At 55.0% G+C, this 19,679-nt stretch overlaps 1 protein-coding gene across 2 annotated transcripts; it reads right to left on the bottom strand.

Annotated features, from left to right (window-relative positions):
- Window positions 1-1,326: 1,326 nt before the first annotated feature.
- On the bottom strand, window positions 1,327-12,238 carry MYL10 (myosin light chain 10). 2 transcript variants are annotated; one of them, XM_033110788.1, is made up of 8 exons: window positions 12,196-12,214; window positions 9,750-9,791; window positions 9,406-9,498; window positions 8,830-8,905; window positions 7,810-7,914; window positions 4,248-4,326; window positions 1,802-1,850; window positions 1,327-1,511 (listed from the first exon to the last, which is right to left on the bottom strand). In XM_033110788.1, exons 1-8 carry the CDS (start codon window positions 12,196-12,198, stop codon window positions 1,413-1,415), a joined length of 546 nt encoding a protein of 181 aa, XP_032966679.1. In that variant the 5' UTR covers window positions 12,199-12,214; the 3' UTR covers window positions 1,327-1,412. The 2 variants fall into 2 exon arrangements, with proteins under 2 accessions (XP_032966679.1, XP_032966680.1); XM_033110789.1 differs by lacking the exon at window positions 9,750-9,791 and having other exon boundaries at window positions 12,196-12,238.
- Between the last annotated feature and the right edge of the window lie 7,441 nt (window positions 12,239-19,679).

Here is a 19,679-nt window from a genome sequence, read left to right on the forward strand (position 1 = left end):
TAAGGATACTCTTATGAATGTTTTTAAAAGAAAGAAAGTAAGCTCTCTTGTGTGTCTTCTTCCATGCTATGTGATAGATGACAGCATCACCATGTTGTCGTGTGTATCCGTAGTTTATTCCATTTTTATAATTATTTTTTTTGTTTTTTTGGTTTTTCTTTTTCTGTTTTTTCTTTTTTTGTTATTTTTATATTTTTTGGAGTTTTTTCTTATTGCTGTGTGGCATTCCAATGTACGAACGTATCATTTATTTATCAGTTCTCCTCTTGATGGACATTTGTCTTATTTCCAATTTGGGACTCTTATAAATCTGCAAATTTTTACACATGTCTTTTGAAGGATGGACGTTTTGGTGGTATATACCTAAGTGTGGAACCGCTGGCTCAGGATATGCATATATTTTAACTTTAGCAGGTAATTCCAAAGTGGGTGGCCCACTTTACACTCCTGCTACCAAAACTGAAGTTTTGTTTGTTCCACATCCTCACCAACACTTGGCATTGGCAACGTTTTTAATTTTAGCCGTGGTCGGCATGCACTGTATGGAATTTTTCATGTGTATTTTCCTCATGAGACATGAAGTTGAGTATCTTTTCAGGTCTTTATTGGCTATTTGAATATCCTTTTTTGTCACTACCTGGTCTGTTTGTTTTGGTTGTTATTTTTCCATTATTGACGTGTAGGATTTTTTAAAAGTATGTTTGGGATATGAGGACTTTGTCAAGATCTATTCTTGTCAATATCTTCTCTAACCCTGCATCTTGCCTTTGCACGTTCTTCATGCTGTCTTTTGCTGAGTGGAAGTTTTTAATTTTTATGAACGGCAATTTACGCACTTTCATTTCCTGGTAGGTGCTATGTTTGTCCTGTTTAAGAACTTGTTGCCGACTCCTTAAACATCCCTTGAATCTACCCCTCCAGGTCTCCCCTGAACTGTTCCATCCTCTTCCCGCTGTGTTCCCACCCCAATTCGTGTCCTCTTCACTGCATGATCTTCCTGCCAGGGACAGGACTGGCTCATTGCTGTGTACCCAGGACTGGCACTGGGTCTGGCATATACTAGATGCTCAATAAAAGCTTCATAAATGAAGGCAGTGTCCTGTGGCCCAGCTGGGGACCATTAAAACTGCCAATTAGTTCTAAACACCAGCTCATCAGGAACATGTGAGCAAAGCCAGGGAAGTAAAACGTTTTGGAAAAACCAACAACATAGGAATGTTTAGCTTTCTCTCCAGCTGGAGCATTAATCACGAAAACTCAGATCTTATTAGCATTATTTATTCTTGCTTTGCCCCCAACCCACAAGGCGAGGAGAGCCTTTTCTTCAAACACACTGGCCTCAGGAGCTCTCCATTGCTGGCCCCCACCCCCAGTGTTTGCTGCCTCTGACTGCGCGGGAGGTTCATGATCTTCTAGTCTTTCTCTTCACCATGTGTGATGACGTAGCACAGGTTCCTGTAGTCCAGGTTGCCATACACATCTGGTGGAAAAGCGGCAAACATCTGCTTGACCTGGGGGAGGAGCAGGGAGTCAGCTTGGACCAGGGCCAAATGGAAGCTAGAGCAAGGGGTCATCCAAGGAAGTCAGAGTGCAGCTGGAGGCGTCGCGGTGGAGGGCACAGAGGCCAGGGACCCACAGCCACCCCATCCTTCTTGTTCTTATCCAGGGAGTCAAGGGGGACATCATCTCAGCATCTAAAGAAGAGTGATCTGGGTGGGGGTGACTATAGAGATTGTTGGGCTGCACCTCCCAGGAAGACTCTTAGCAGCACTGAACGGCACCCTAAAAAGCCAGTTCTTACCTCCTCCTCACTGAACCGGTCTGCCTGGGTCATGAGCTTCTCCTTGATGCTGCTCAAGGGAGAGAAAGGGTCATGTTCAGGGGAGGGCCGCCCTGTGCGTGGACACGCAAATCCCATGGTGATGAGGGAGGGGGCTGAGGGGAGAAGTCCTGGCCCAGGAGGACACCAATGGGGGTAGAGGTTGGGGCTGGGGCTGACCCTACAGTCCCCAAATAGCCATATGGTCTCAGAGGGCCCCTTCAGCTCTGAGCCTCAGTTTCTCCCTTTGTAACATGGACTCTCCTCCCAGCATCGGGTGGGGACCAAATGAAATGATCTTGGGGGCTGTTCTGATGTCCCATCGTGCACTAATCAGCAACCTCAAGGTTACTGACGGCAGCCTCTTTGCCTTGGTTCTAGACGCACTGCTTTCCCAGTTTGTGATGGTCGCTGACAGCTGCGTAGTGCTCGACAGCGTGCAAGGTGCTGATAGCCAGGAGTGGGAAGGCCTATCCAGGTCCACTTCCTCCGGGGCCTGCCCACGTCTTATTTTCTCCTCACGGCCCTGGGAAATGAGCGCCATCGTCCCCCTTTACAGAGAGGGAAACTGAGGTTCTGGAAGGGTAATGATTTGCAGGGGTACAGTGGGGCCTACCCCCCAGGTGGTCCAGGGCAGCTGCCCACAGAGGTCAGAGCTGCCTGGGCCTAGAGGACCGGCATGGCAGCTGCTTTGGAGGCTGTGCTGGGAGGGACTGATGACTTAGGAGCTGGGGGGGCGAGGGGGGGCCAGCAGAAGGCTCTCAGGGGAAGCAGTGGGCAGGAATGGGATCAGAGGCCTGAGCCGGGCCCTGAGCACCCAGCCTCCTGTGGCGCCAGCACCAACAAGCCACGCTAAGGACCAACGCACATTTTCCATTATTTACATTACTACAGGACAGTCACAGTTTCCAACTCTCCAAGCTGGGGACTTGCACAGACTCTGTTTCAACCAGAGCCTCCTCTGTGGCCTGCCTGGCAAGCAGCCACATCTTCCAGGTCCCATATCCCCAGGGTGGCGCCTTTGATTCCCAAATCGGGTCCCCAAAGGGTTCCTCCCAGCCCTGACCTCGAGCTGGTGGGAGTGAAGGTGAAAGGCAGTATAGGGGTTGGTCCATGCTATTCCAGAAGGTGTCCCAGCACCTCCCTCGGGTCCCCAAGATGGGAGTGGGAACCATAAACCCTGAGGCAGGGATAAGGGAGAGGGCTGCAGCCTGGAGAAACCTTCATCACCCCCTCCCCTGGGGAGTGTGTGACTCACAGCTTCGGGGGTGGGAACGTGTGAGAGAGAAGACAGACCCTCCGCACTTCCCCGCTGCCTCTCTGCCCCCTCCCACGCCACCTCCCTTAAGTGATGATTCCAGGGCAGCAAAACTAGCCTCAAAGCCAAGCCCTGAGGCATCGCAGTAATTGGGCAGGAAGTCTACGCCTGGGGAAGAAATCTTGCCTGCCCAGGACCACCCACAGGCCCTGCAAGCCCTTGGAGGCTCTGAAGGGATGGCCCAGAGACAGCTCAGAGGTCAGCTCAGTGTCCCTGGCCCTGGGCAGGTAGCCACCGCCCTACCTGTCCCTCCTCGCCACTCTTGGCTCTCTGCCCTGTGTTCTCACTGGTCAGAGGCTCCCAGACATAGGAGGAGTCAGTGACCCCAAGCCCCCATATTGCCAGCCCAGTGGCCCACTGGACAGCTGCCCACAGCCACCTCACTCTTTATGCATCCCCAGCTTAGCTTGTCCGTACCCAGGGCTTCGTCTCCATGCCAGTATCCACTCAGGCCCTAGCTACCATCGGGCCCATTCCTCTCCCCAGAAGCCCGGATCCCATTGGCACTGGACTCTGGTGTTTCTCTCACCCATCCACTTCCCTGTATCTTAACAGCCAAGGTCTTCATGATGGTTGCAGCCCTCTCCTCCTCCAGGCTGGCCTCCATGTTGCCCCTGCCTAACTCCTTCTCAGGCTCTCATATGCCTCCAAGGCAGAGCTGAGCTCCAGGGCCTGGTGAGTGAGCTACCCCACACAGGCCCTGCCTGCCTCTCTGTACTCGGTCTCCCCCACCCACATCCACTGACACCCTCCAGCCACAGCCCACTCCTCACCAACCCTGCTGCCCCAGCCTGGCACCCTTAATCACCCTTCAAGGCCCCCCCCACACCCCTGTTCCCCTTGCCACTGGGAAACCCTCCCCTGGTGACCCCACACTGCCTGTACATTTCCACACAGAAATGGGGGCCCAGAGAGGAGAAGGGACATCAAGAGATGGCTGAGCTGGGCAGGGCAGTGGTCTCCTGGCTCCCGGGAAGACACTGCCTGAGCTGGCTGAGTTCTGGGCAGAGAGGAGACTAGGCTGCCACCCATAGGGAACTCACCCCAGCTCCTTTATCACCTGAGGTTTTGGGGAAAGAAAAGCCAAAACGGAGGGCAGAGGGGACTTACAAATCCGCCTTGATGAAACCTTTCCCTTCAGTGTCGAACACCTTGAAGGCATGAAGAATGGTCTCCTCTGGATCCGTGCCTAGAAGCAGCACACACAGGCAGGGTGAGTGCCAGGATGAAGAGGATGGGCATAGGCTGGGTAGGGGCTGGGGTGGGCGGGGCCCATGGCCCCTACAGAGGGCAATGGCTTGGGAAGCTTCCTCCCCAACTTCCGCTCCACAGTCAGAGCCAAGCCCACTTGAAGCACGAGAAGGGAGGTTTCAGGGAGAAAAGGAATAGCAGTAACAGCCAAGGGCACTGTATGTAGTGATGCACAAGCTGCACAGCTGATTCTAAGGCAGCAAAGCTAGCCTCAGAGCCAAGCCCTGAAGCATCGTAGTAATTGGTTAGGAAGTCTACGCCTGGGGAAGAAATCTTGCCTGCCTAGGGCCACCCTGAACGTGGAGACCCTGACTGAGCACTTACTATCTGCTTAACCCTCCTGATGATTGGCCCCATTTTACATGCAAAGAAACTGAGGCTCAGAGAGGTTAAGTGACTTGCTCAAATTCTTGCAGCTGATGCTGCTGTGTGATTAATGAGTTGAGGGGACAACTTTGGGACTTTCGCGTTTCCCAAGGTGTGCGTGAGAGGCTGTGGTTGGAGGAGAAAGCGCTGCACTGGGTGCTGAAGGCTGAGGCTCAGGCAGTAGCACTGGAAACGTCTGCAAGACTGTCCTGGCCAGGGGTGGGCAGATGGGCCAACAGGCGGTAGCATGAGGGGAAGTAGAAGGGGCAGTGGGGAGGAGCTGCTCTGGTTTTAGCACTTTTATAGCATGGGCTTTGGGGAAAGATGTCAGAATAAATGGCGCTATTCCCACAACGACATTGAATACCCGGCTCCTGGTTGTACAGACGGGGAAACTGAGGCCCAGAAAAAGAAGGGTCTTGCCCAAGGCCTCACAGACTGTGTGAATGACAGCAGGTGACCTGGTGACCCATACTTGGTGCTTTCCCCTCTGTCACACTGCTCCCACTCACAGTGGACCAGGGGATGTCCCCTTCCTTCTTTAAGGCTCAGCTGTGTCATCGATGAAATGGAGACAAAGGTAGAGTTTGCTGCCCACTCTCCAGGATCAGTTAAGAAAACATATTGCTGATGGTAAAGATCTAGACAAACATTATTCGATCATGGCCACAAACACATCTGAGGACTCCGTGCCGAGCTCCACCCTGAAGCTTCACTGTTTTAGGGAGCTTCCCCTACCACTACCTACCCACGTGGTATTATTTCCCCAATTTGTCAAAGAGGAAACTGAGGCTCCAAGAGGCTCTGTTACTTGCCTGAGGTCCCGACTAATAAGGAGAGAGAGGGTTTGAAGTCAGCTCTTTGGGGGCTCCAGAGCCCCCTGCTTGTTCTGCCTCTCTGTGCCTCTGACCGTCAGCCTGGGTCAAAGTCAGCTGTGTCTCCCCCATCAGACTAGGTCAGGGCCATCTGTGTGTCCCCCATCAGACTGGGATCTCATCCAGGACAGGATAGTGTCTGGGTCATTCAGCATCTCTGCGGATGGCCCAGAGTGACCAAGCCTGGCAGTGCTGGCCCCACAACCAATCTGCTCTGTGGACTGCTAACCTCATCAAATGGCTGCAGAACGGCTGCATTCCCCCGTCGCTATTGGGAAGTTTATGACAATGTGTCCTCGTCCCAATTAGAGGGATGAGACAATGCCTGCCCCAGCCCCAGCTCCTGTCCCACAGCTGGCCAAGCATGCAGGCTCAGCCAAGTTCACATGGCACGTTCAGCTGGAGCCTCAGTTCCAGCGCCCCTGCGAATGAGAAAACGTTGCAGCCCCGACCCCCCCGCCTGGCCCTGAGTCATTCCTCTTAGCTTATTGGCCACAGACCAATATGAACTTCAGGCCTCCCTTTAAAGTCACTAGGTCACTGGCTGGAGTCACACACCCCTTTCCCCAGGAGTATGCCCCTGCCTTTGGCCCCTAGGCATCTGAGCTCTTCCAGGAGGTGGTCGTGGTCCCGGGAATAACCCCGAATGCTGCCCGAAGGCGGGCCTAATGGCACTTCTGGAGTTAGCTGGACAGCGCGAGGCCCACAGCCCGGCCCCTCTCCAGCCGTCAGTTTCCTTGTTGCTAACACAGGAGGGTGAGGCTGTTCAGTCATAGGTCAATTGTTGGCCTCCTTCTAGTCTAGAATCAGCCAGACCATCCTATCATACTTGCCGGCAGGTCACAACCCATGAGAGCGTTACGATTTTTCACCAAATAAAATCTGTGCCGTTCGCAGGATCAGCTCCGCAGTGGGTTAAATCATGGTCCCCAAATGATATATACATGTCCTCATCCCCAGAACCGGGATATGTCACCTTCCTTGGAAAAAAGGCCTTTGCAGATGTAAAGAAATGATCTTGAGATGGGGAGATGACCCTGGATTATCCAGGTGGGCCCCAAATCTTAAGACAAGTGTCCTTTTAAGAGTGAAGCAGAGGAAGACAGACAGAAAGAAGTTGGGGCAGTGAACCACAGAGGCAGGGATGGGAGCGATGCAGCCACTAGAAGCTGGAAAAGGCAAAGAATGTGTTCTCCCCTGGAGCCCCTGAAGGAGCAGGCTCCTGAGAGATTTCAGACTCCAGGCTCCAGAACTGAGAGAATACATGGCCGAATTTTTGAACCATCAAGTTTGTGGTCATTTGTTACAGCAGCCTTGGGAAACTAACACAATGCCCATTTTACAGACAAAGACCTGAGGTACAAAAAGCAGACAAGCCTTGCCCAAGGTGACCCTGGGTCAGTGGGGGACTAGGTCTTAAACCCAGATCAAACCAAGGCAGGGAGGGCATCAGGCAAGGACGTCCTGAGGGTGGGGTGGTTCCAAGGACCACCTCCCAGGACAGCCACAGCCCAGGCTGGCCCTTCCCTCTGAACATGGAAGCCTTGAACCCAGGGGACATCTCTAAGGGGTAGGGAGTCAGCTCCCACGGCCTAGAGAGAAAGGGACATGATGCCCAGACCCCTGTCCCACCCGAAGCCCAGGCCTGACACTGTGTCTCAGGAGGTGCAGTGGTTGGAGCCAGGAGTCGGGGTTTGGCTCCATCTCCACAGATGTGATGCTGTGGCATCTGGAAAAGGTGTGGCGAGCCCTTTGAGCGCGAGTCTCCTCACTTGTGAATGAGGCCCCTCCATCCTTTCCCTGGTTGTTGCACTGGGGTCGGCCACAGTAACTTCCAGAACACCACCCCCCATATCCCCACTTCCTGTCATGGTTGGTGAGGCAGAGCAGGCAAGATGAGCCTAGAGGTAGTGAGGTGGGGCTGGGACAGTGTCCTGATGCTGCACAAATTGTCCTGCTGGGCCCTTCACAGTCCTGCAAGACGGGGTTACTACAGTTACACCCCCTCTGTGGTGTAGAGGTGGAAACTGAGGCAGGGCTGGAAAAGTGTGTGTTCCTGCAGAGGATACCATGCTCCCAGCTGGGGTGTGTATCCCTGGGGGGGCACATCTGCACACAGAGCCCATCCTGCCCACACCTACTCACTCCTCCCTCCCCAGGGCAACTGGGGCTTCACTCACCCTTCAGCTTCTCCCCAAACATGGTCAGGAAGACCGTGAAGTTGATGGGCCCCGGGGCCTCCTTCACCATGGCGTCCAGCTCTTCGTTCTTCACATTGATGCGACCTAGGGGAGGGGAGACATGGGGATACCCGGGAGCACAATGAGGGTCAGAGGGGACTATGCGTGCAGACAGCCCAGGGAACAGAGCATAAGACCACAGAGTGTCCTGCACAGTCTCCCAGCTCTACCATCCACCCGCCTCCCACTCAGCCCTAAGGCCCCTTGCGCCTGCTGGGGGACCTCGGGATGGGGCACATTCAGCCACACTCAGCACTGGGCTGCCCCCAGCCTCACTGCCTCCTGCCACCACCTCAGCAAGTTGTTTGTCATCCCCATTTTACAGATGAGGATACTGAGGCCCAAAGAAACTGAAGCTGAGGTGCATAGGGGCAGGAAGACCTGGGCCTCAGGCTCATGTGCTCCAGGAGGCGGCAACTGGCTGCCTGGAGGTGGGGACTCTGGGATGCATCATGGTCGCAGAGACAAGTAGATCTTTAGGAGCTCAAAGCTCAGTCCAGACATAGCTTGGTTTTGCCGCCTTCCCCCAGCCTCAGCTCCCACCCACGCCCAGTCCATGAGGCCCCTTCAGGCCCCTCCCTGGGCCTTATAGGGCAAACACCTCCCTTGGCAGCCAAAGCCCCGTATCCTTGAGATCTGCACCCATCGCCGGCCTCTCCCAACCGCAGTGTCTTGACCCCTTGCCCCACCTGGGCCTTCCACTCCAGACCTTTGCACAGGCCTGTTCCTGAGCCTGAAATGCCATCCCTGCTTCCCTGGAGAGCCCTCCTTAACTAGCCAGGAGTTCTTTCTGACCTGCCAGGCAACAGCCGCTCCTTTCCCGCACCCCCAAATGGCACACGAGCCCCTCGTCCTCACTGTGCCTACTGTCCTGGCTGCCCGTAGCCACTCACTCTTTCTGGATGGCCCGGGCTCGGCTTTGCTCCAAGCCCCAAGTCTCCCTGGCTGCTGGTCACTCACCCAGGGCAGCAAAGGTGTCCCTCAGGTCTTCCTTGCCAATGAAGCCATCGCGGTTCTGGTCCATGATGGTGAAGGCCTGGCAGAGACATGGGCACTGAGCCCACCGACACACCCCAACCCAGCTTCCCTCCCCAGAAACAACCCCTCTCCCCAGGGGGCGGTCCTCCTACAAACTGCTGCCCGGGGAACCTCAGGGCATGTCCTTCTGGCCACCCGGTTATGCAGCTCAGTGCGACCAGCATGAGAGTGACGGGCCACCCACACCGAGCTCCCACTGCTGGGGCTTCCTGCCCATCCCTCCTGTCATGCCCACAGCAAGTCTCTTGCACTGAGAGAAAAACAGGCTCAGAGAGGAAGGACTTGCCCAAGGTCACACAGGAAGCAAAGGCCCAGGGAGAGAGGGGTCGGGACTGCCCGAGGACAGCAGACACACCTGCAGGTTCTGAGGCAAACCAGGTGGCCACTAAGATTAGCGACGTCATTCCTTCAGGGGTTGAGGGATGACCGCGTGCCTTGCCAGCCCCCCAGGTGATTCATACATGAGTCCTCCCAAAGCTGCAGCTCACACTGACCAACCTCTTTAAACTCCTGGATCTGGGACTGATCAAACATGGAGAACACATTGGAGCTGGCTCCTCCTTCTGTTCTTTTCCGGGCTCTTCTCGGCGCCTGTGAGGTACCAGGGGAGGCTTGCAGAAGCCCTTCCTTGTGAGCTCAGCCATTCACCACCTCCCAGCCCTCATGCCTCATTTCCCACAGTGTCACCGTCCTGAGTGACACACCTGCCACCCTCCAGCCCACAGCAGACAGACAGACAAAGCCCTTAATGAAGCCTTGCAGATAAGCAGGGTGGTTTTCCAGCTCACGGCAAGAAGCCTGCGGAGCGCCCACCCCACGGGGCCAGACAGCTGCTTCCTGACCTGGGCCCCCGGGCTCCGGAAGGTGGGTGGTCTGCGCCCAGGCTGTGAAGCAGAGAGGGGCATCTTTTGTAGCATCAGACCACAGACAGGGCCCATCTCCTCTCCTGCCGTCCTCCCCAGTGTTCTTAGGATAACACTGGGGCTTCTCAGCCTGTAAGGTCTGTCCTTTGTCCCTCTCCCAAAGCTTCCACACCCACCCACCTAAGTGCCCCCACTCTGCCCCAAACCTTCTTTGAGCTTCCTTCTCCCCCAACTTTTGCTCCTGACATTCCCACCACCTGGAACGCCTTCCCTGCCTTCTATCTAATAGAATCCTCACCCTCCAGGCTCTACTCCTCTGCCATCTCCTCTGAGAAGCCTTCCGTGACCCCCAGGACAATTTAAAGCTCTCAGATTCTTCCTTCCCCATCAGTTTAGGGCAGCCATACCCTGTAGCACATGTACCACGCTGCCCTTCCATATGTCTGTGTCTGGCCATCCCTGAGGGCCCTTGCCCCCACCAGGGCCTAGCTCAGAGTGGGGACCGGTTTGGAAATAGCAACCCAAAGCTCGGAGGAGAATTCCCCAGCAGGTAGCCAGGCGACCACCCACATGGAATAATTCCAGGTTCTCTGACCAGCCTTCCTGTCTCCACGTTTCTTTCAGGATGTCATTGTGCCTGACAGTCCATTATTGGGCATTTGCTGAAAGCTCTTGGTCCTCCCCTGAGGAGGGGACCTTTCCCTCAGCAGCCATGTGCAAGGAGTCCCCAAACTGGCTCAGAGGTGGAACAGATACAGGCTTCCTGCTCACACACCCCCACCCCCAGCTCCTGCCTCCATCTCAGCCTACACCGCCCTCCAGCCAAGCCCTGTCTACCCATCCCCAGAGCATGGGCTTCCTGTGCCCCCACCCAAGTACCTGTGTGGTCTCCCCTCCCCCCAGCTCACTCCTGTCCCACCATCCAACTTCCCCCACCCCTGCACTCTCCCCCACTTCCCTCTGGCGCCTGGGCTCACTTCAGGAGCAGCAGCACCCGGCTGACTTATAATTAGCTTTTACTGGGTGCTTTGTCTCCACTAATCCTTTGAAAGGGGGCTGGCAGGGCAGCCAGAACGTTATGATGCTGTAAAACCTCTGTAATATTTATAAATCCCTTCAGACATCATAAAGAAAAGAACCTCCCTGCAGAGTTCATCTCACATAATTACATATACATTTCCCTCTGATTAATAAAAAACGATCACTTCCGTCTGTGGAATATTCTGTCCTTTCTCTCCTTAGAACTGTGCTCAGCATCACCCATCCTTGCCTCACCCCAGCCTTCCACGTCCATCCTGTGAAACATCGCCCTACTGTGTGCCCAGCCCTATTCTGAAACCCTGAGAGGGAGGACTGCACAGCGGGAAACAGGCCCTGACCAGGCTTCTGACCTCCCAGCCGGGACCCTTTGCAGCCCAACTGTCTTGGGAATTCCCTTATTATAACTTGCCACTAGAAAAATAAAACTCCCTGAAAGGAGCACCTTAAAGCATAAGAGGGTTGCCCAGACCTGAGCTCTAATCCCGGCTTCGCTGCTCACAGCCTCTGTGATATTAAGAAAATCTGTTGCAGACTCTGAGCCTCCTTTTCCTCATCTGTGCGTATCTCAACGCATCAGGACATGTATTAGGCACCTGCTGACCTCCAGCCAGGCCCTGTGCCCAGACCCAGGGGCCCAGAGCTGAAACAGGCCCCATCCCTGTTCCCAAGGAACCCATAGTCCAGCAGGGAGACAGACAATCAGTAGCGGATGATGGAGGGAGGGACAGGCGCTGAGAACACAGAGAAGCCGCTCTGTCACTGGGGCACTCAAGGCACACCTGCCAGAGGAGGTGGCTTCTGAGCGGGGGCTTGACAGCCGAGTCAGAGTTCTCGGGCCAAGAGGGACTGATGAGTGTGTGTGAGATGGCCCTGAAAGAACAGTGCCCTTGAGAGACCACAGGGATACCCTGGGCCGGATGGCAGGACAAGGGGAAAGCAGCAGGACAGGCCCCATATGGCCTGAAGGACCCTGAAGCAAGGCCAGCAGGCCCCACCTCAGGCTCCATGGGTCCCAGCTGTCCTAGAATCCCAGACTGACCCCACAGGCTCCATGTCCCCTCAGCAGGAGCAGAGCCCCACTTCTGCCATGTCTTTGTGTTCTCCCTGTCTCTCTCTACTCTCCCCACCCAGTCTAGCAAAGCAGACCCAAATCAGGACCCATATAGATGGACTGGCCGCCCAGGGTGGGCCAGGTGCAGGCATGACACCACGGGCGAAGAAAAACTCAGGACCAGGGATATCAGGTCAAGGGCAAGGATGTCAGTGAGAGGAGCAAGGTCAAGGATAAGGTGAGTTCAGGCAATGAGGTGAAGGTCAGAATCACAAATCAAGTCAAGGTCACGGGATGAGGTCAGGGTCAGGAGGCAGGGAAGCCCCAGCCTACCATGGTCTGGAGTGCTCCTTTAGGCTGCAGCAGGGATGGGACAGTCCAGAGATGGGTCTTTAAATAGTGCTCCAGGTCCGGACAACAGTTTGGAAGATGACAAAAGACAGGATGGGAGACTCCCTGCCAGACACCTGTCTGGGGCCATTCAGAGTGGGTGGGGTTGTGGGATCCAGAGATGGTCCAAGCCATGAAGATCTCCAGCAGCACTGGGCCAACCGGATCTCTGTAGTTAAGGCACCAAGGCCTGGGAAGGGCCTCTCGGCTAAGGACACACAATAAGCAGAGGCCTAGAACCAGCTGGGAAGACGTGGCCGTGGGCCAGGCAAGGCCAGGAGAGCTCCCACCTCCACCAGCTGGGGGAATTCAGGGCTGCAACATTGTCTGACCTCTTAGGCCGTGTGACTCTGGGTGGGACACCATCCTCCAGAAGGCTCAGTCCTCTCCTATGAAAAAGTGCAGAGTAGGTGACACCCCCTGGTCAACTCGTGCAGAGGGTTTCTGCATCAATCTGGCCCACAGGTGCCCTGCAACCAACAGGACTACTATTGCCCTGTAGTTATGAGTGCCACTGTTACCCTCCCCAGACCTGGCCCCCTCAGGGCATTGAAAAAGCCCAGGGAGTTAAAAAACAAAGAGACAAAAGAAAGATGGAGGTGATGCTGACGAGGTAGAATTGAAAAATCAAATCTCCATTCCACTCTGGCCACACACACGTATCTGGACATGGCCCATCCCCACGAAGCTTGGCTCAGCCTGAGAATTCTCCAGCACATGTGCCAGGCTGACCCTTGCACCTGTCCCTGGTGGGCCCCACTGTGTGTCCAGTGCAACCCGGCTGCCCCGTCTGTCCAGCCAAGTCAACCCCCGCCTGGGGCCCAACACGTCTGATCGGCTGCCAGGGCCGGCAGTGCTGGGCTCAGTCAGTGAGCCCACTTGTCCCCGGGCACAGGACAGCTTAACTGTCCCGGGAGCTGGCCTTAGGCCCCTAGGCCCTGGTATGACTGAGCCGCTGCTTTGGGGGAGAGAATGTGATGATGCTGATAAGAAGAAGAGTAGCTAACATTTTAAAGGTCGGGCTATGTTCTACTCATAAAACATGTGTCTTCATAGTCAATCCTTACCCCATTTTCCAGGTGAGGAAACTGAGGCACAGGTGGGGAAGTGACTTGCCCAAGGCCGATAAGTGGTGGTGTCAGGATGATAGCCCCTCTTTCTAGTAGTTCCAGAAGGAAGTTTCCAGAAGGTTCTGCCCATCCCAATGCTCCCCTCCCTGAGCCATCCCGGACTGACTGACTATGGCCAGTCCCTCTGACCTCCCTGAGACATGGAACCTCTGCCCTGAGCTGGGGCCAGGCCCTGACATGCTGTGCCCTGGCAGGGACCTACCACAGGCTCCACAGCAAGCTGGGGTGAAGGGGAATCGTCCCCGGGGGCAGGAGCCTGGATTCCAGTCCCAGCCCACCTCGACCCACTGCAGGAATCAGACTGTGTGAGCGAGGCAGGGGCCTGCCCTGTCTGGGCCTCCGAGGAGGGACAGGTGGCTGCTGTCTGTACCAGCCCTGGGAGCAGCCTTTCCTGCCCAGTCCATGAGCTTGGACCTGGGCCGCAGGCTCTGGGCTTGCTGAGCAGGAGAGATGATGCCATCTGAGCTATACTTCCTACTTCCTGCTGGCAGGAGGCCTCCTCACGCAAGGGCTGGATGCCCCTAAGCTCCTGCCTCCGGGGATCACCACCAGGCCACGGAGGGGCTCCTGAGGGCCCAGGACAGCCCTAAGCCAGCCAGCCTGTGGGACGGAGGGGACGGAAGGAAATGCAGAGGGAATCATGGTGAGGTGGGTGTGAGTCACCGAGTTCGCAAGCGCTTGGCAAATTAGTCCTGACTGTTTCCTGCCCTGGCCGCCTCCTTCATATTATGAAAGAAGGAAGAGCTGGTCAGAAATCTGGTGGAGCCCCTGGAACCCCCCGGGAAGAGAGGGTTGGGAAACATTAGTTCCTGGGGTGCAGGGGTGGGGGTGTGGGGAGCATGCAACGACCCTGAGAAGGGAAAGCTCTGAGTTCCGCCTTCACTGTGGGACCCTCGCTCAGCAATGCACAGACACTGAGTTTCTGCATCTGAGAAACGGTGCCAACAACCCAGCAACCGGGCCCAGTGCCGTGGGAAGGAGGTGGGCACTGAATGAAGTCACCGGCCCAGGTTTGGAGGGTGGACAACCCACAGGGTTGGAGTCCTTGATGAAAACTCACCGTTGAAGTCCCTCGTCAGCTGGGTGGGCCTGTGGCGAGTCTGCTGCCATCGCTGGGTTACATTGGCTTAACTGACTATGGCTCCAAACTGACTGCTGTGACAGCCAGTTCTTGGGGTCAGAGAGAACCCTGAGGGGTCTGTGCTCCCAGCCAGGGGCCTCTGGGAGCAAGTAGCCGTGAAACTGGAATTCCCAGCTTGGCTCCGGTGAGTCAAAGCAGTACTTAGCTCCTGGGGAAGAACATCCCACTTTCCAGAGGGCGACCTGAGGTCCCAGGGGTGACCAAGCCCAGAAGGAAACTTGAAAGAGACCAACTGCCTTCGTAGAGACGCCCCTGCCAGGTGACCGGTGTCGCCCAGACCACTCTAAAACAAGGTAGGGCAGGTGACGTCACCTGTCACCCCTCACTCCTAACCTCCTACCACTAACTCCTCATGGTCAGCAGGCTGTCCCCTGCGCTCCCGGGCCCACAGCCCTGGGTCCCTGCCCTGGCCAGGCACTACCTTGATCGCCACTGTTTACAAGTGCTTCCCTCCGTCTCCTTCCGTGAAGCCTTTGCTCACATCACCTGCTCCCTCCCCTCTCCTCTCCCACTGGGATCACTGTCTGTCTCTGACCTCCACTCTGTAGAGCAAGGCCACCTGCCTTTCCCTTGGCCTTACCACCATTGCCCCAGCTCGAGGCCTCCAGGAGCTCAGATGGAAATCCATCGGCCCTCTGAGTCCAGCCCTGCTAGATCCTGAGTGTCCTTTGCAGCCTCCCCATCAAGTGGCCCTTGCTTGCATACTACCTTTGATGGAGAGCTCACCACTTTTCAAGCAAAGGCATCTCAAATTGGCCATGCTCATTGATGGTCTTCTGTAGCCCTATACTGGGTGTTCTGGGGGACTAAGAACTCATCCTTGACAACCCATAGGTTTGGATCATTTTAGTAACCCAGTCAGACTTATGCTTTTATTCATACATTCATCAAATATTTATTGAGTACTTATCGAGTGCTGGGCACTGCAGACACAGTGGTGAACAAAACAGGTGTGTTTCCAAGAGTGAGAGGACCCAGGTGGAAAGTGTCACCACACGTTCATGGGGGGCATTATGGACTGGGAACCGGCAGACTAGGCCCTGAAGAATGAGGAGGACACAATAGGAATTGTCATTGCTCTGGGAGAAGAGCAGACGAATGTGTGAAATGTCCCAGGGCACCCACAGAGCTGCTCAGATATGCAGGCAAGTGAGTGAGGGTCCAGGGTCAGGCAGGTGGGAGAGGACTGCTCCCAAGTGTTATCCCAACCATTGAGAGGTGACCTTGAAGGCCCAAGTGGGACCCAGAAAAGAGCTCCCAGACCTGGCTTGGAGGGTCCTCTTCTGTTGGTTTAGAGTGCCTCTTGGCACGCTGGGCAGACAAATCCTGCCCTTTCTCCTCCTCCAGCCATCAAACCCGCAGCTATTTTTACGGCAGGACGCTGTGGCCACAGGCCCCTTGAACAGGGCGCCTCCCTCGTGCTTCTGCAGAACTAACTAACACATTGGCTGGCCTCAGCCACGGCTATAAAACAGGCAGGATGCATCCGGGAGACATTCTTCTTAGCTTTAAAGGTTTCTTTGTCTTTTCTAAGTGGCTCCAAATTAGAGGAAGGCTCCAGACAGGGGCGGGCCTGGGGAGGAGGGGACACCAGGGAGTTTGGGAAAAGACAGACCGCCCCCTAATTGTCCTCAAAATCTCAGTCATCCCATCTGGTAATTAGAGAGTTGACGGATGAGAAAGGCAATTTCCTTTGGGGTAAGAGGGAGAAAAGGGCTAATTGGCTCTACATCCGGGTTCTGCCAGAAATATTAATTGCAGGGGCGTGGACAGCTCTGGCCTGACCCAAGCTCTGATCCTGGTCACTTGGGAGTGGAGGATGCCTCAACCAAGAGCAGGGGGGCTACTATGCCAGCAGTGCATGTTGAATGTCCCTCAGCTCAATGCCAGATTTATTGGTCTGGATTCTGAGTGGGGACGGTGGGCCTCAGGGAGCGTGTAACTGCCTGGTTATAGGGCCCTGCCTCCTGGGGCTTTTTTGGGGAGTCCCCTGGGGTGAGGGGTCCTGCTCCTTCACCCAATCTCTGATCTCTTTACTGAGGAAGCAATAAGAAGATGGGGAATGGTGAGAAGCAGGTATCAGAACTCATACCCTCCTGTGCTCTGGCTTGATTCCCCACTACTGACTGCTGGGATCCTTCCCATATGCTCACATTGCCTTCCTCAGACCTGAGTGGCTGCAGAGGTGGACGGGGTGGCCTCTTGACTGAATCACAGCCAGGCTGATCCAGGGGTTCGGGGGTCCAGAGCTCTCAGTGCAGCATCACTCCCCAGATAGTGATGGTGACTTGTCCTCCCAGCCACTGTAGCCTCAGGCAGGTCAGACCTAGCACTAACTTGGGCTGAAGAGTTGCCAGTACTCACAGCAGCACAAGAGCAACCTAAGGATTGTAGTTCACAGTCAGCTCAACTCAGACATGTGGTTGTAAAAGTGAATATATTCTTGGGTTGCATTAATAGAGGGCTAAGTCCTCAATCCAGGGAGCTGACAGTGCTACCTTCCAGTGACCTACTCAAACAACAGAAACCTTATGCTTGGTCCTAGTACTGTGCTTTAGGAGGAGGGCTTTTTAGAGGCTAGCAGCATCTAATCACATGAATTATGGCTGAAGGGCTGAGGGCTCTCACCTAGAGACAAACAGCCTTGGTGGAGGAGCATAACTGTGGCAGTTATGTCAGTTCATCAGATGGGCCAGGGCCTGTATACCTACCCAGCTAGAACCAACACTCACCTCTGCAGCTGCCATCTTCCATCCCCCTGGTGGTCACAGCTCGGCTCACAGCCCTCTCCAACTCAGGCTCTTGGGAAGAACTTTCTCCCCATCGCCCAATTTAAATCTCACTGTTTGGGTTATTAACTATTGCTACACAAAGAATCACAAAGCACAGTGGTGCTCTCATAGATTCTGTGGGTCAGAAATTCAGAAAAGGCATAGTGAGGACAGCTGGTCTCTACTTCATAACATCTGAGACCTCAGCTGAGAAGACTTTAAGGCTGGAGTGGCTGGACAGCTAATGCTAGCATCATCTGAAGGCTTGACCACTCCTGTGTTAGGTGTGGGGGCTGGGAAGACTCAAAGTCAAGAACTGTTGAGCAAAGCGCTTACAGTGGCCTCTCCATGGACCTTGAGCTTCCTCACGGCATGGCGGCCTCATGGCAGTCAGACTTCTAACATGGTGGTGGCTCAGGACTCCAGCACAAGTGTACCTGCAAATAAGGTGGAAGCTCCATGGCTTCTTGTGACCTGAGCTCAGAAGTCATGTAGTGATACTCCTACCCTACTATCTTGGGCAAAGCAGTCACCAAGGCCTGCCCGGCCCTGTGGCAAGGAGAGGTGATACAGCCCCCGCCTCTCAAAGAGTTTGTAGACACATTTACATTGTAGACACATTTACAATTGCCACTCCCACCCAGCCGGGCTCAGGGTGCTCAGAAAGTGGCCAGAACTGAGACCTAGGCCCAAGGGACTCTGTCCCACACTTGATTATGTGCGCCCAGGAAGCCAGGGTGCTCACCTGGGACATGTGAGCATGGCAGGTGGTCACTCTCTCCACAGCCAGAAAGGCCTGAGTTGGAAAGAGGCCAGAGGAGGGATGGAGGTCAGGCCCCCTTTTCCAGCTGGGAACAACATCAAGGGTAGGCCCAGCCTTCACCCCACGCCAGCCCCTCCACCTGGCCTGGACCTGGACATTGCCCTCTGTGTCTCAGCATCCCCGTCTGCCCTTCCCGAGCCCTTGAGCGATTCCTCCTCTCTCCTCTCTCCTCGACAGCTGTGGAAGCTGAGGCTCAGAATGGGTAAGGGGAGTTGGGCCAGCACTTTTACCACCTTGCAGCTGGCTCCAGTCGCTTGCTCTTTCTATTGTCTCAGACCCCTGCCCTCCACAAGTGGGGTGATGAAAGGGGAATGTGGGCTCACGTATGTGCATCGCAAGCCCTACTGGGCATTTCTGTGGGGGCTCAGAGCAGAAGAGAACTCTGGGGTGAAAAGAGTCTAAGAGGTCAACCTGGTGGAGAAGAGAAAGGACCAGCAGAGCCATAGTGGGTGGTAGGGCCAGGCCCCTGGTTTACAAGGTACAACCTTTTCTTTCCCTCAGGAGATAGGCAGGTCTTATCTCATGGGACAGCTAAGTGGAGGCTGGAGTGAGAAAGCGCTGATTCAAAGTGCTACTGGAAGACTTCTACCCCATCCCCAAAGGGACACCTGGGAGCTGAGCGGGGAGCAAGGGTGGGGTGGGCCCTCCCCTGAGACTCAGGACATCCTGCACTAGAGGGTGGGCCAGGCAGTGGGGCCCTGCCAGGGGCCTGGAGGCTGCCAAACAGGCCCAATTTGCTGTGCTAATGTGTGATTGGAGCCTCCTTACACCCTCTTCTGTGAGCCAGGCCGGCAGCAACAGAAAAAACTATAATTATGTCAAACCACACCCTGTTGCCCTAGCTTAGCAATTAGCCAGGTTGCCCAGCATCCAGCAGCTTCTACCCTAGCCTGGCTCAGGGTGGGGTCAATCAGAAGCAAGGATGGGGGTGGATGGGTAACTTTTTAAACCTCCCTCATATCCCCACACCCCAGAAATGAGACAGGGCTCCCTACCCTAGCTGGTCACCCATGGCCCCAGCCGGACCTCAGCCACTCTCCAGGGGTGATTGCTGAGCCAGGGAGCCCAGCCACCCCTCAGGCAGGGGCACCCGCAGTGGCCGGGGAACAATGGAGAACAGAGCCCTCTCTGGATGCCCCTCCCAGCGCCTACATTTGTGGGCTGATCTGGAGGGGAACTGGCAATACACCCCCAGTCTGCTCTCCAGGGATCTGGGGGCTGTGGAAAGACTAGAGCATGAATTTGGAATCAGATAGACCTGGGTTCGAGTCCTGCTGGGCCTGCCTACTCTCTAACTTGTGCACATTACTTAATTTCCCCATGGTTTCCGTTTTTTCACCTGTAATGAAGAGTTGGCAACAATGGAAGCAAGAATGTACGATGGGGTAAAGACAGTTTATTCAATAAATGGGGCTGGGAAACCGGGACAGACACATGCAAAAAATGAAGCTGGACCACCTCCTTACACCATATACAAAAATAAATTCAAAATGGCTTAAAGACTTTTATGTAAGATCTGAAACCATAAAATTCCTAGAAGAAAATATAGGAAGAAACTTTAC

The sequence above is a fragment of the Rhinolophus ferrumequinum genome, chromosome 7, assembly GCF_004115265.2.
Source record: "Rhinolophus ferrumequinum isolate MPI-CBG mRhiFer1 chromosome 7, mRhiFer1_v1.p, whole genome shotgun sequence".
Classification (NCBI taxonomy): Eukaryota; Metazoa; Chordata; class Mammalia; order Chiroptera; family Rhinolophidae; genus Rhinolophus; species Rhinolophus ferrumequinum.

Coding starts and splice junctions, on each gene's coding strand:
- MYL10 (XM_033110788.1), bottom strand. Junction 7,915..8,829: donor GGACACCTTTGCTGCCCTGG/GTGAGTGACCAG, acceptor CCCCTCCCCTAG/GTCGCATCAATGTGAAGAAC. Junction 1,512..1,801: donor ACCGGTTCAGTGAGGAGGAG/GTAAGAACTGGC, acceptor CTCCTCCCCCAG/GTCAAGCAGATGTTTGCCGC.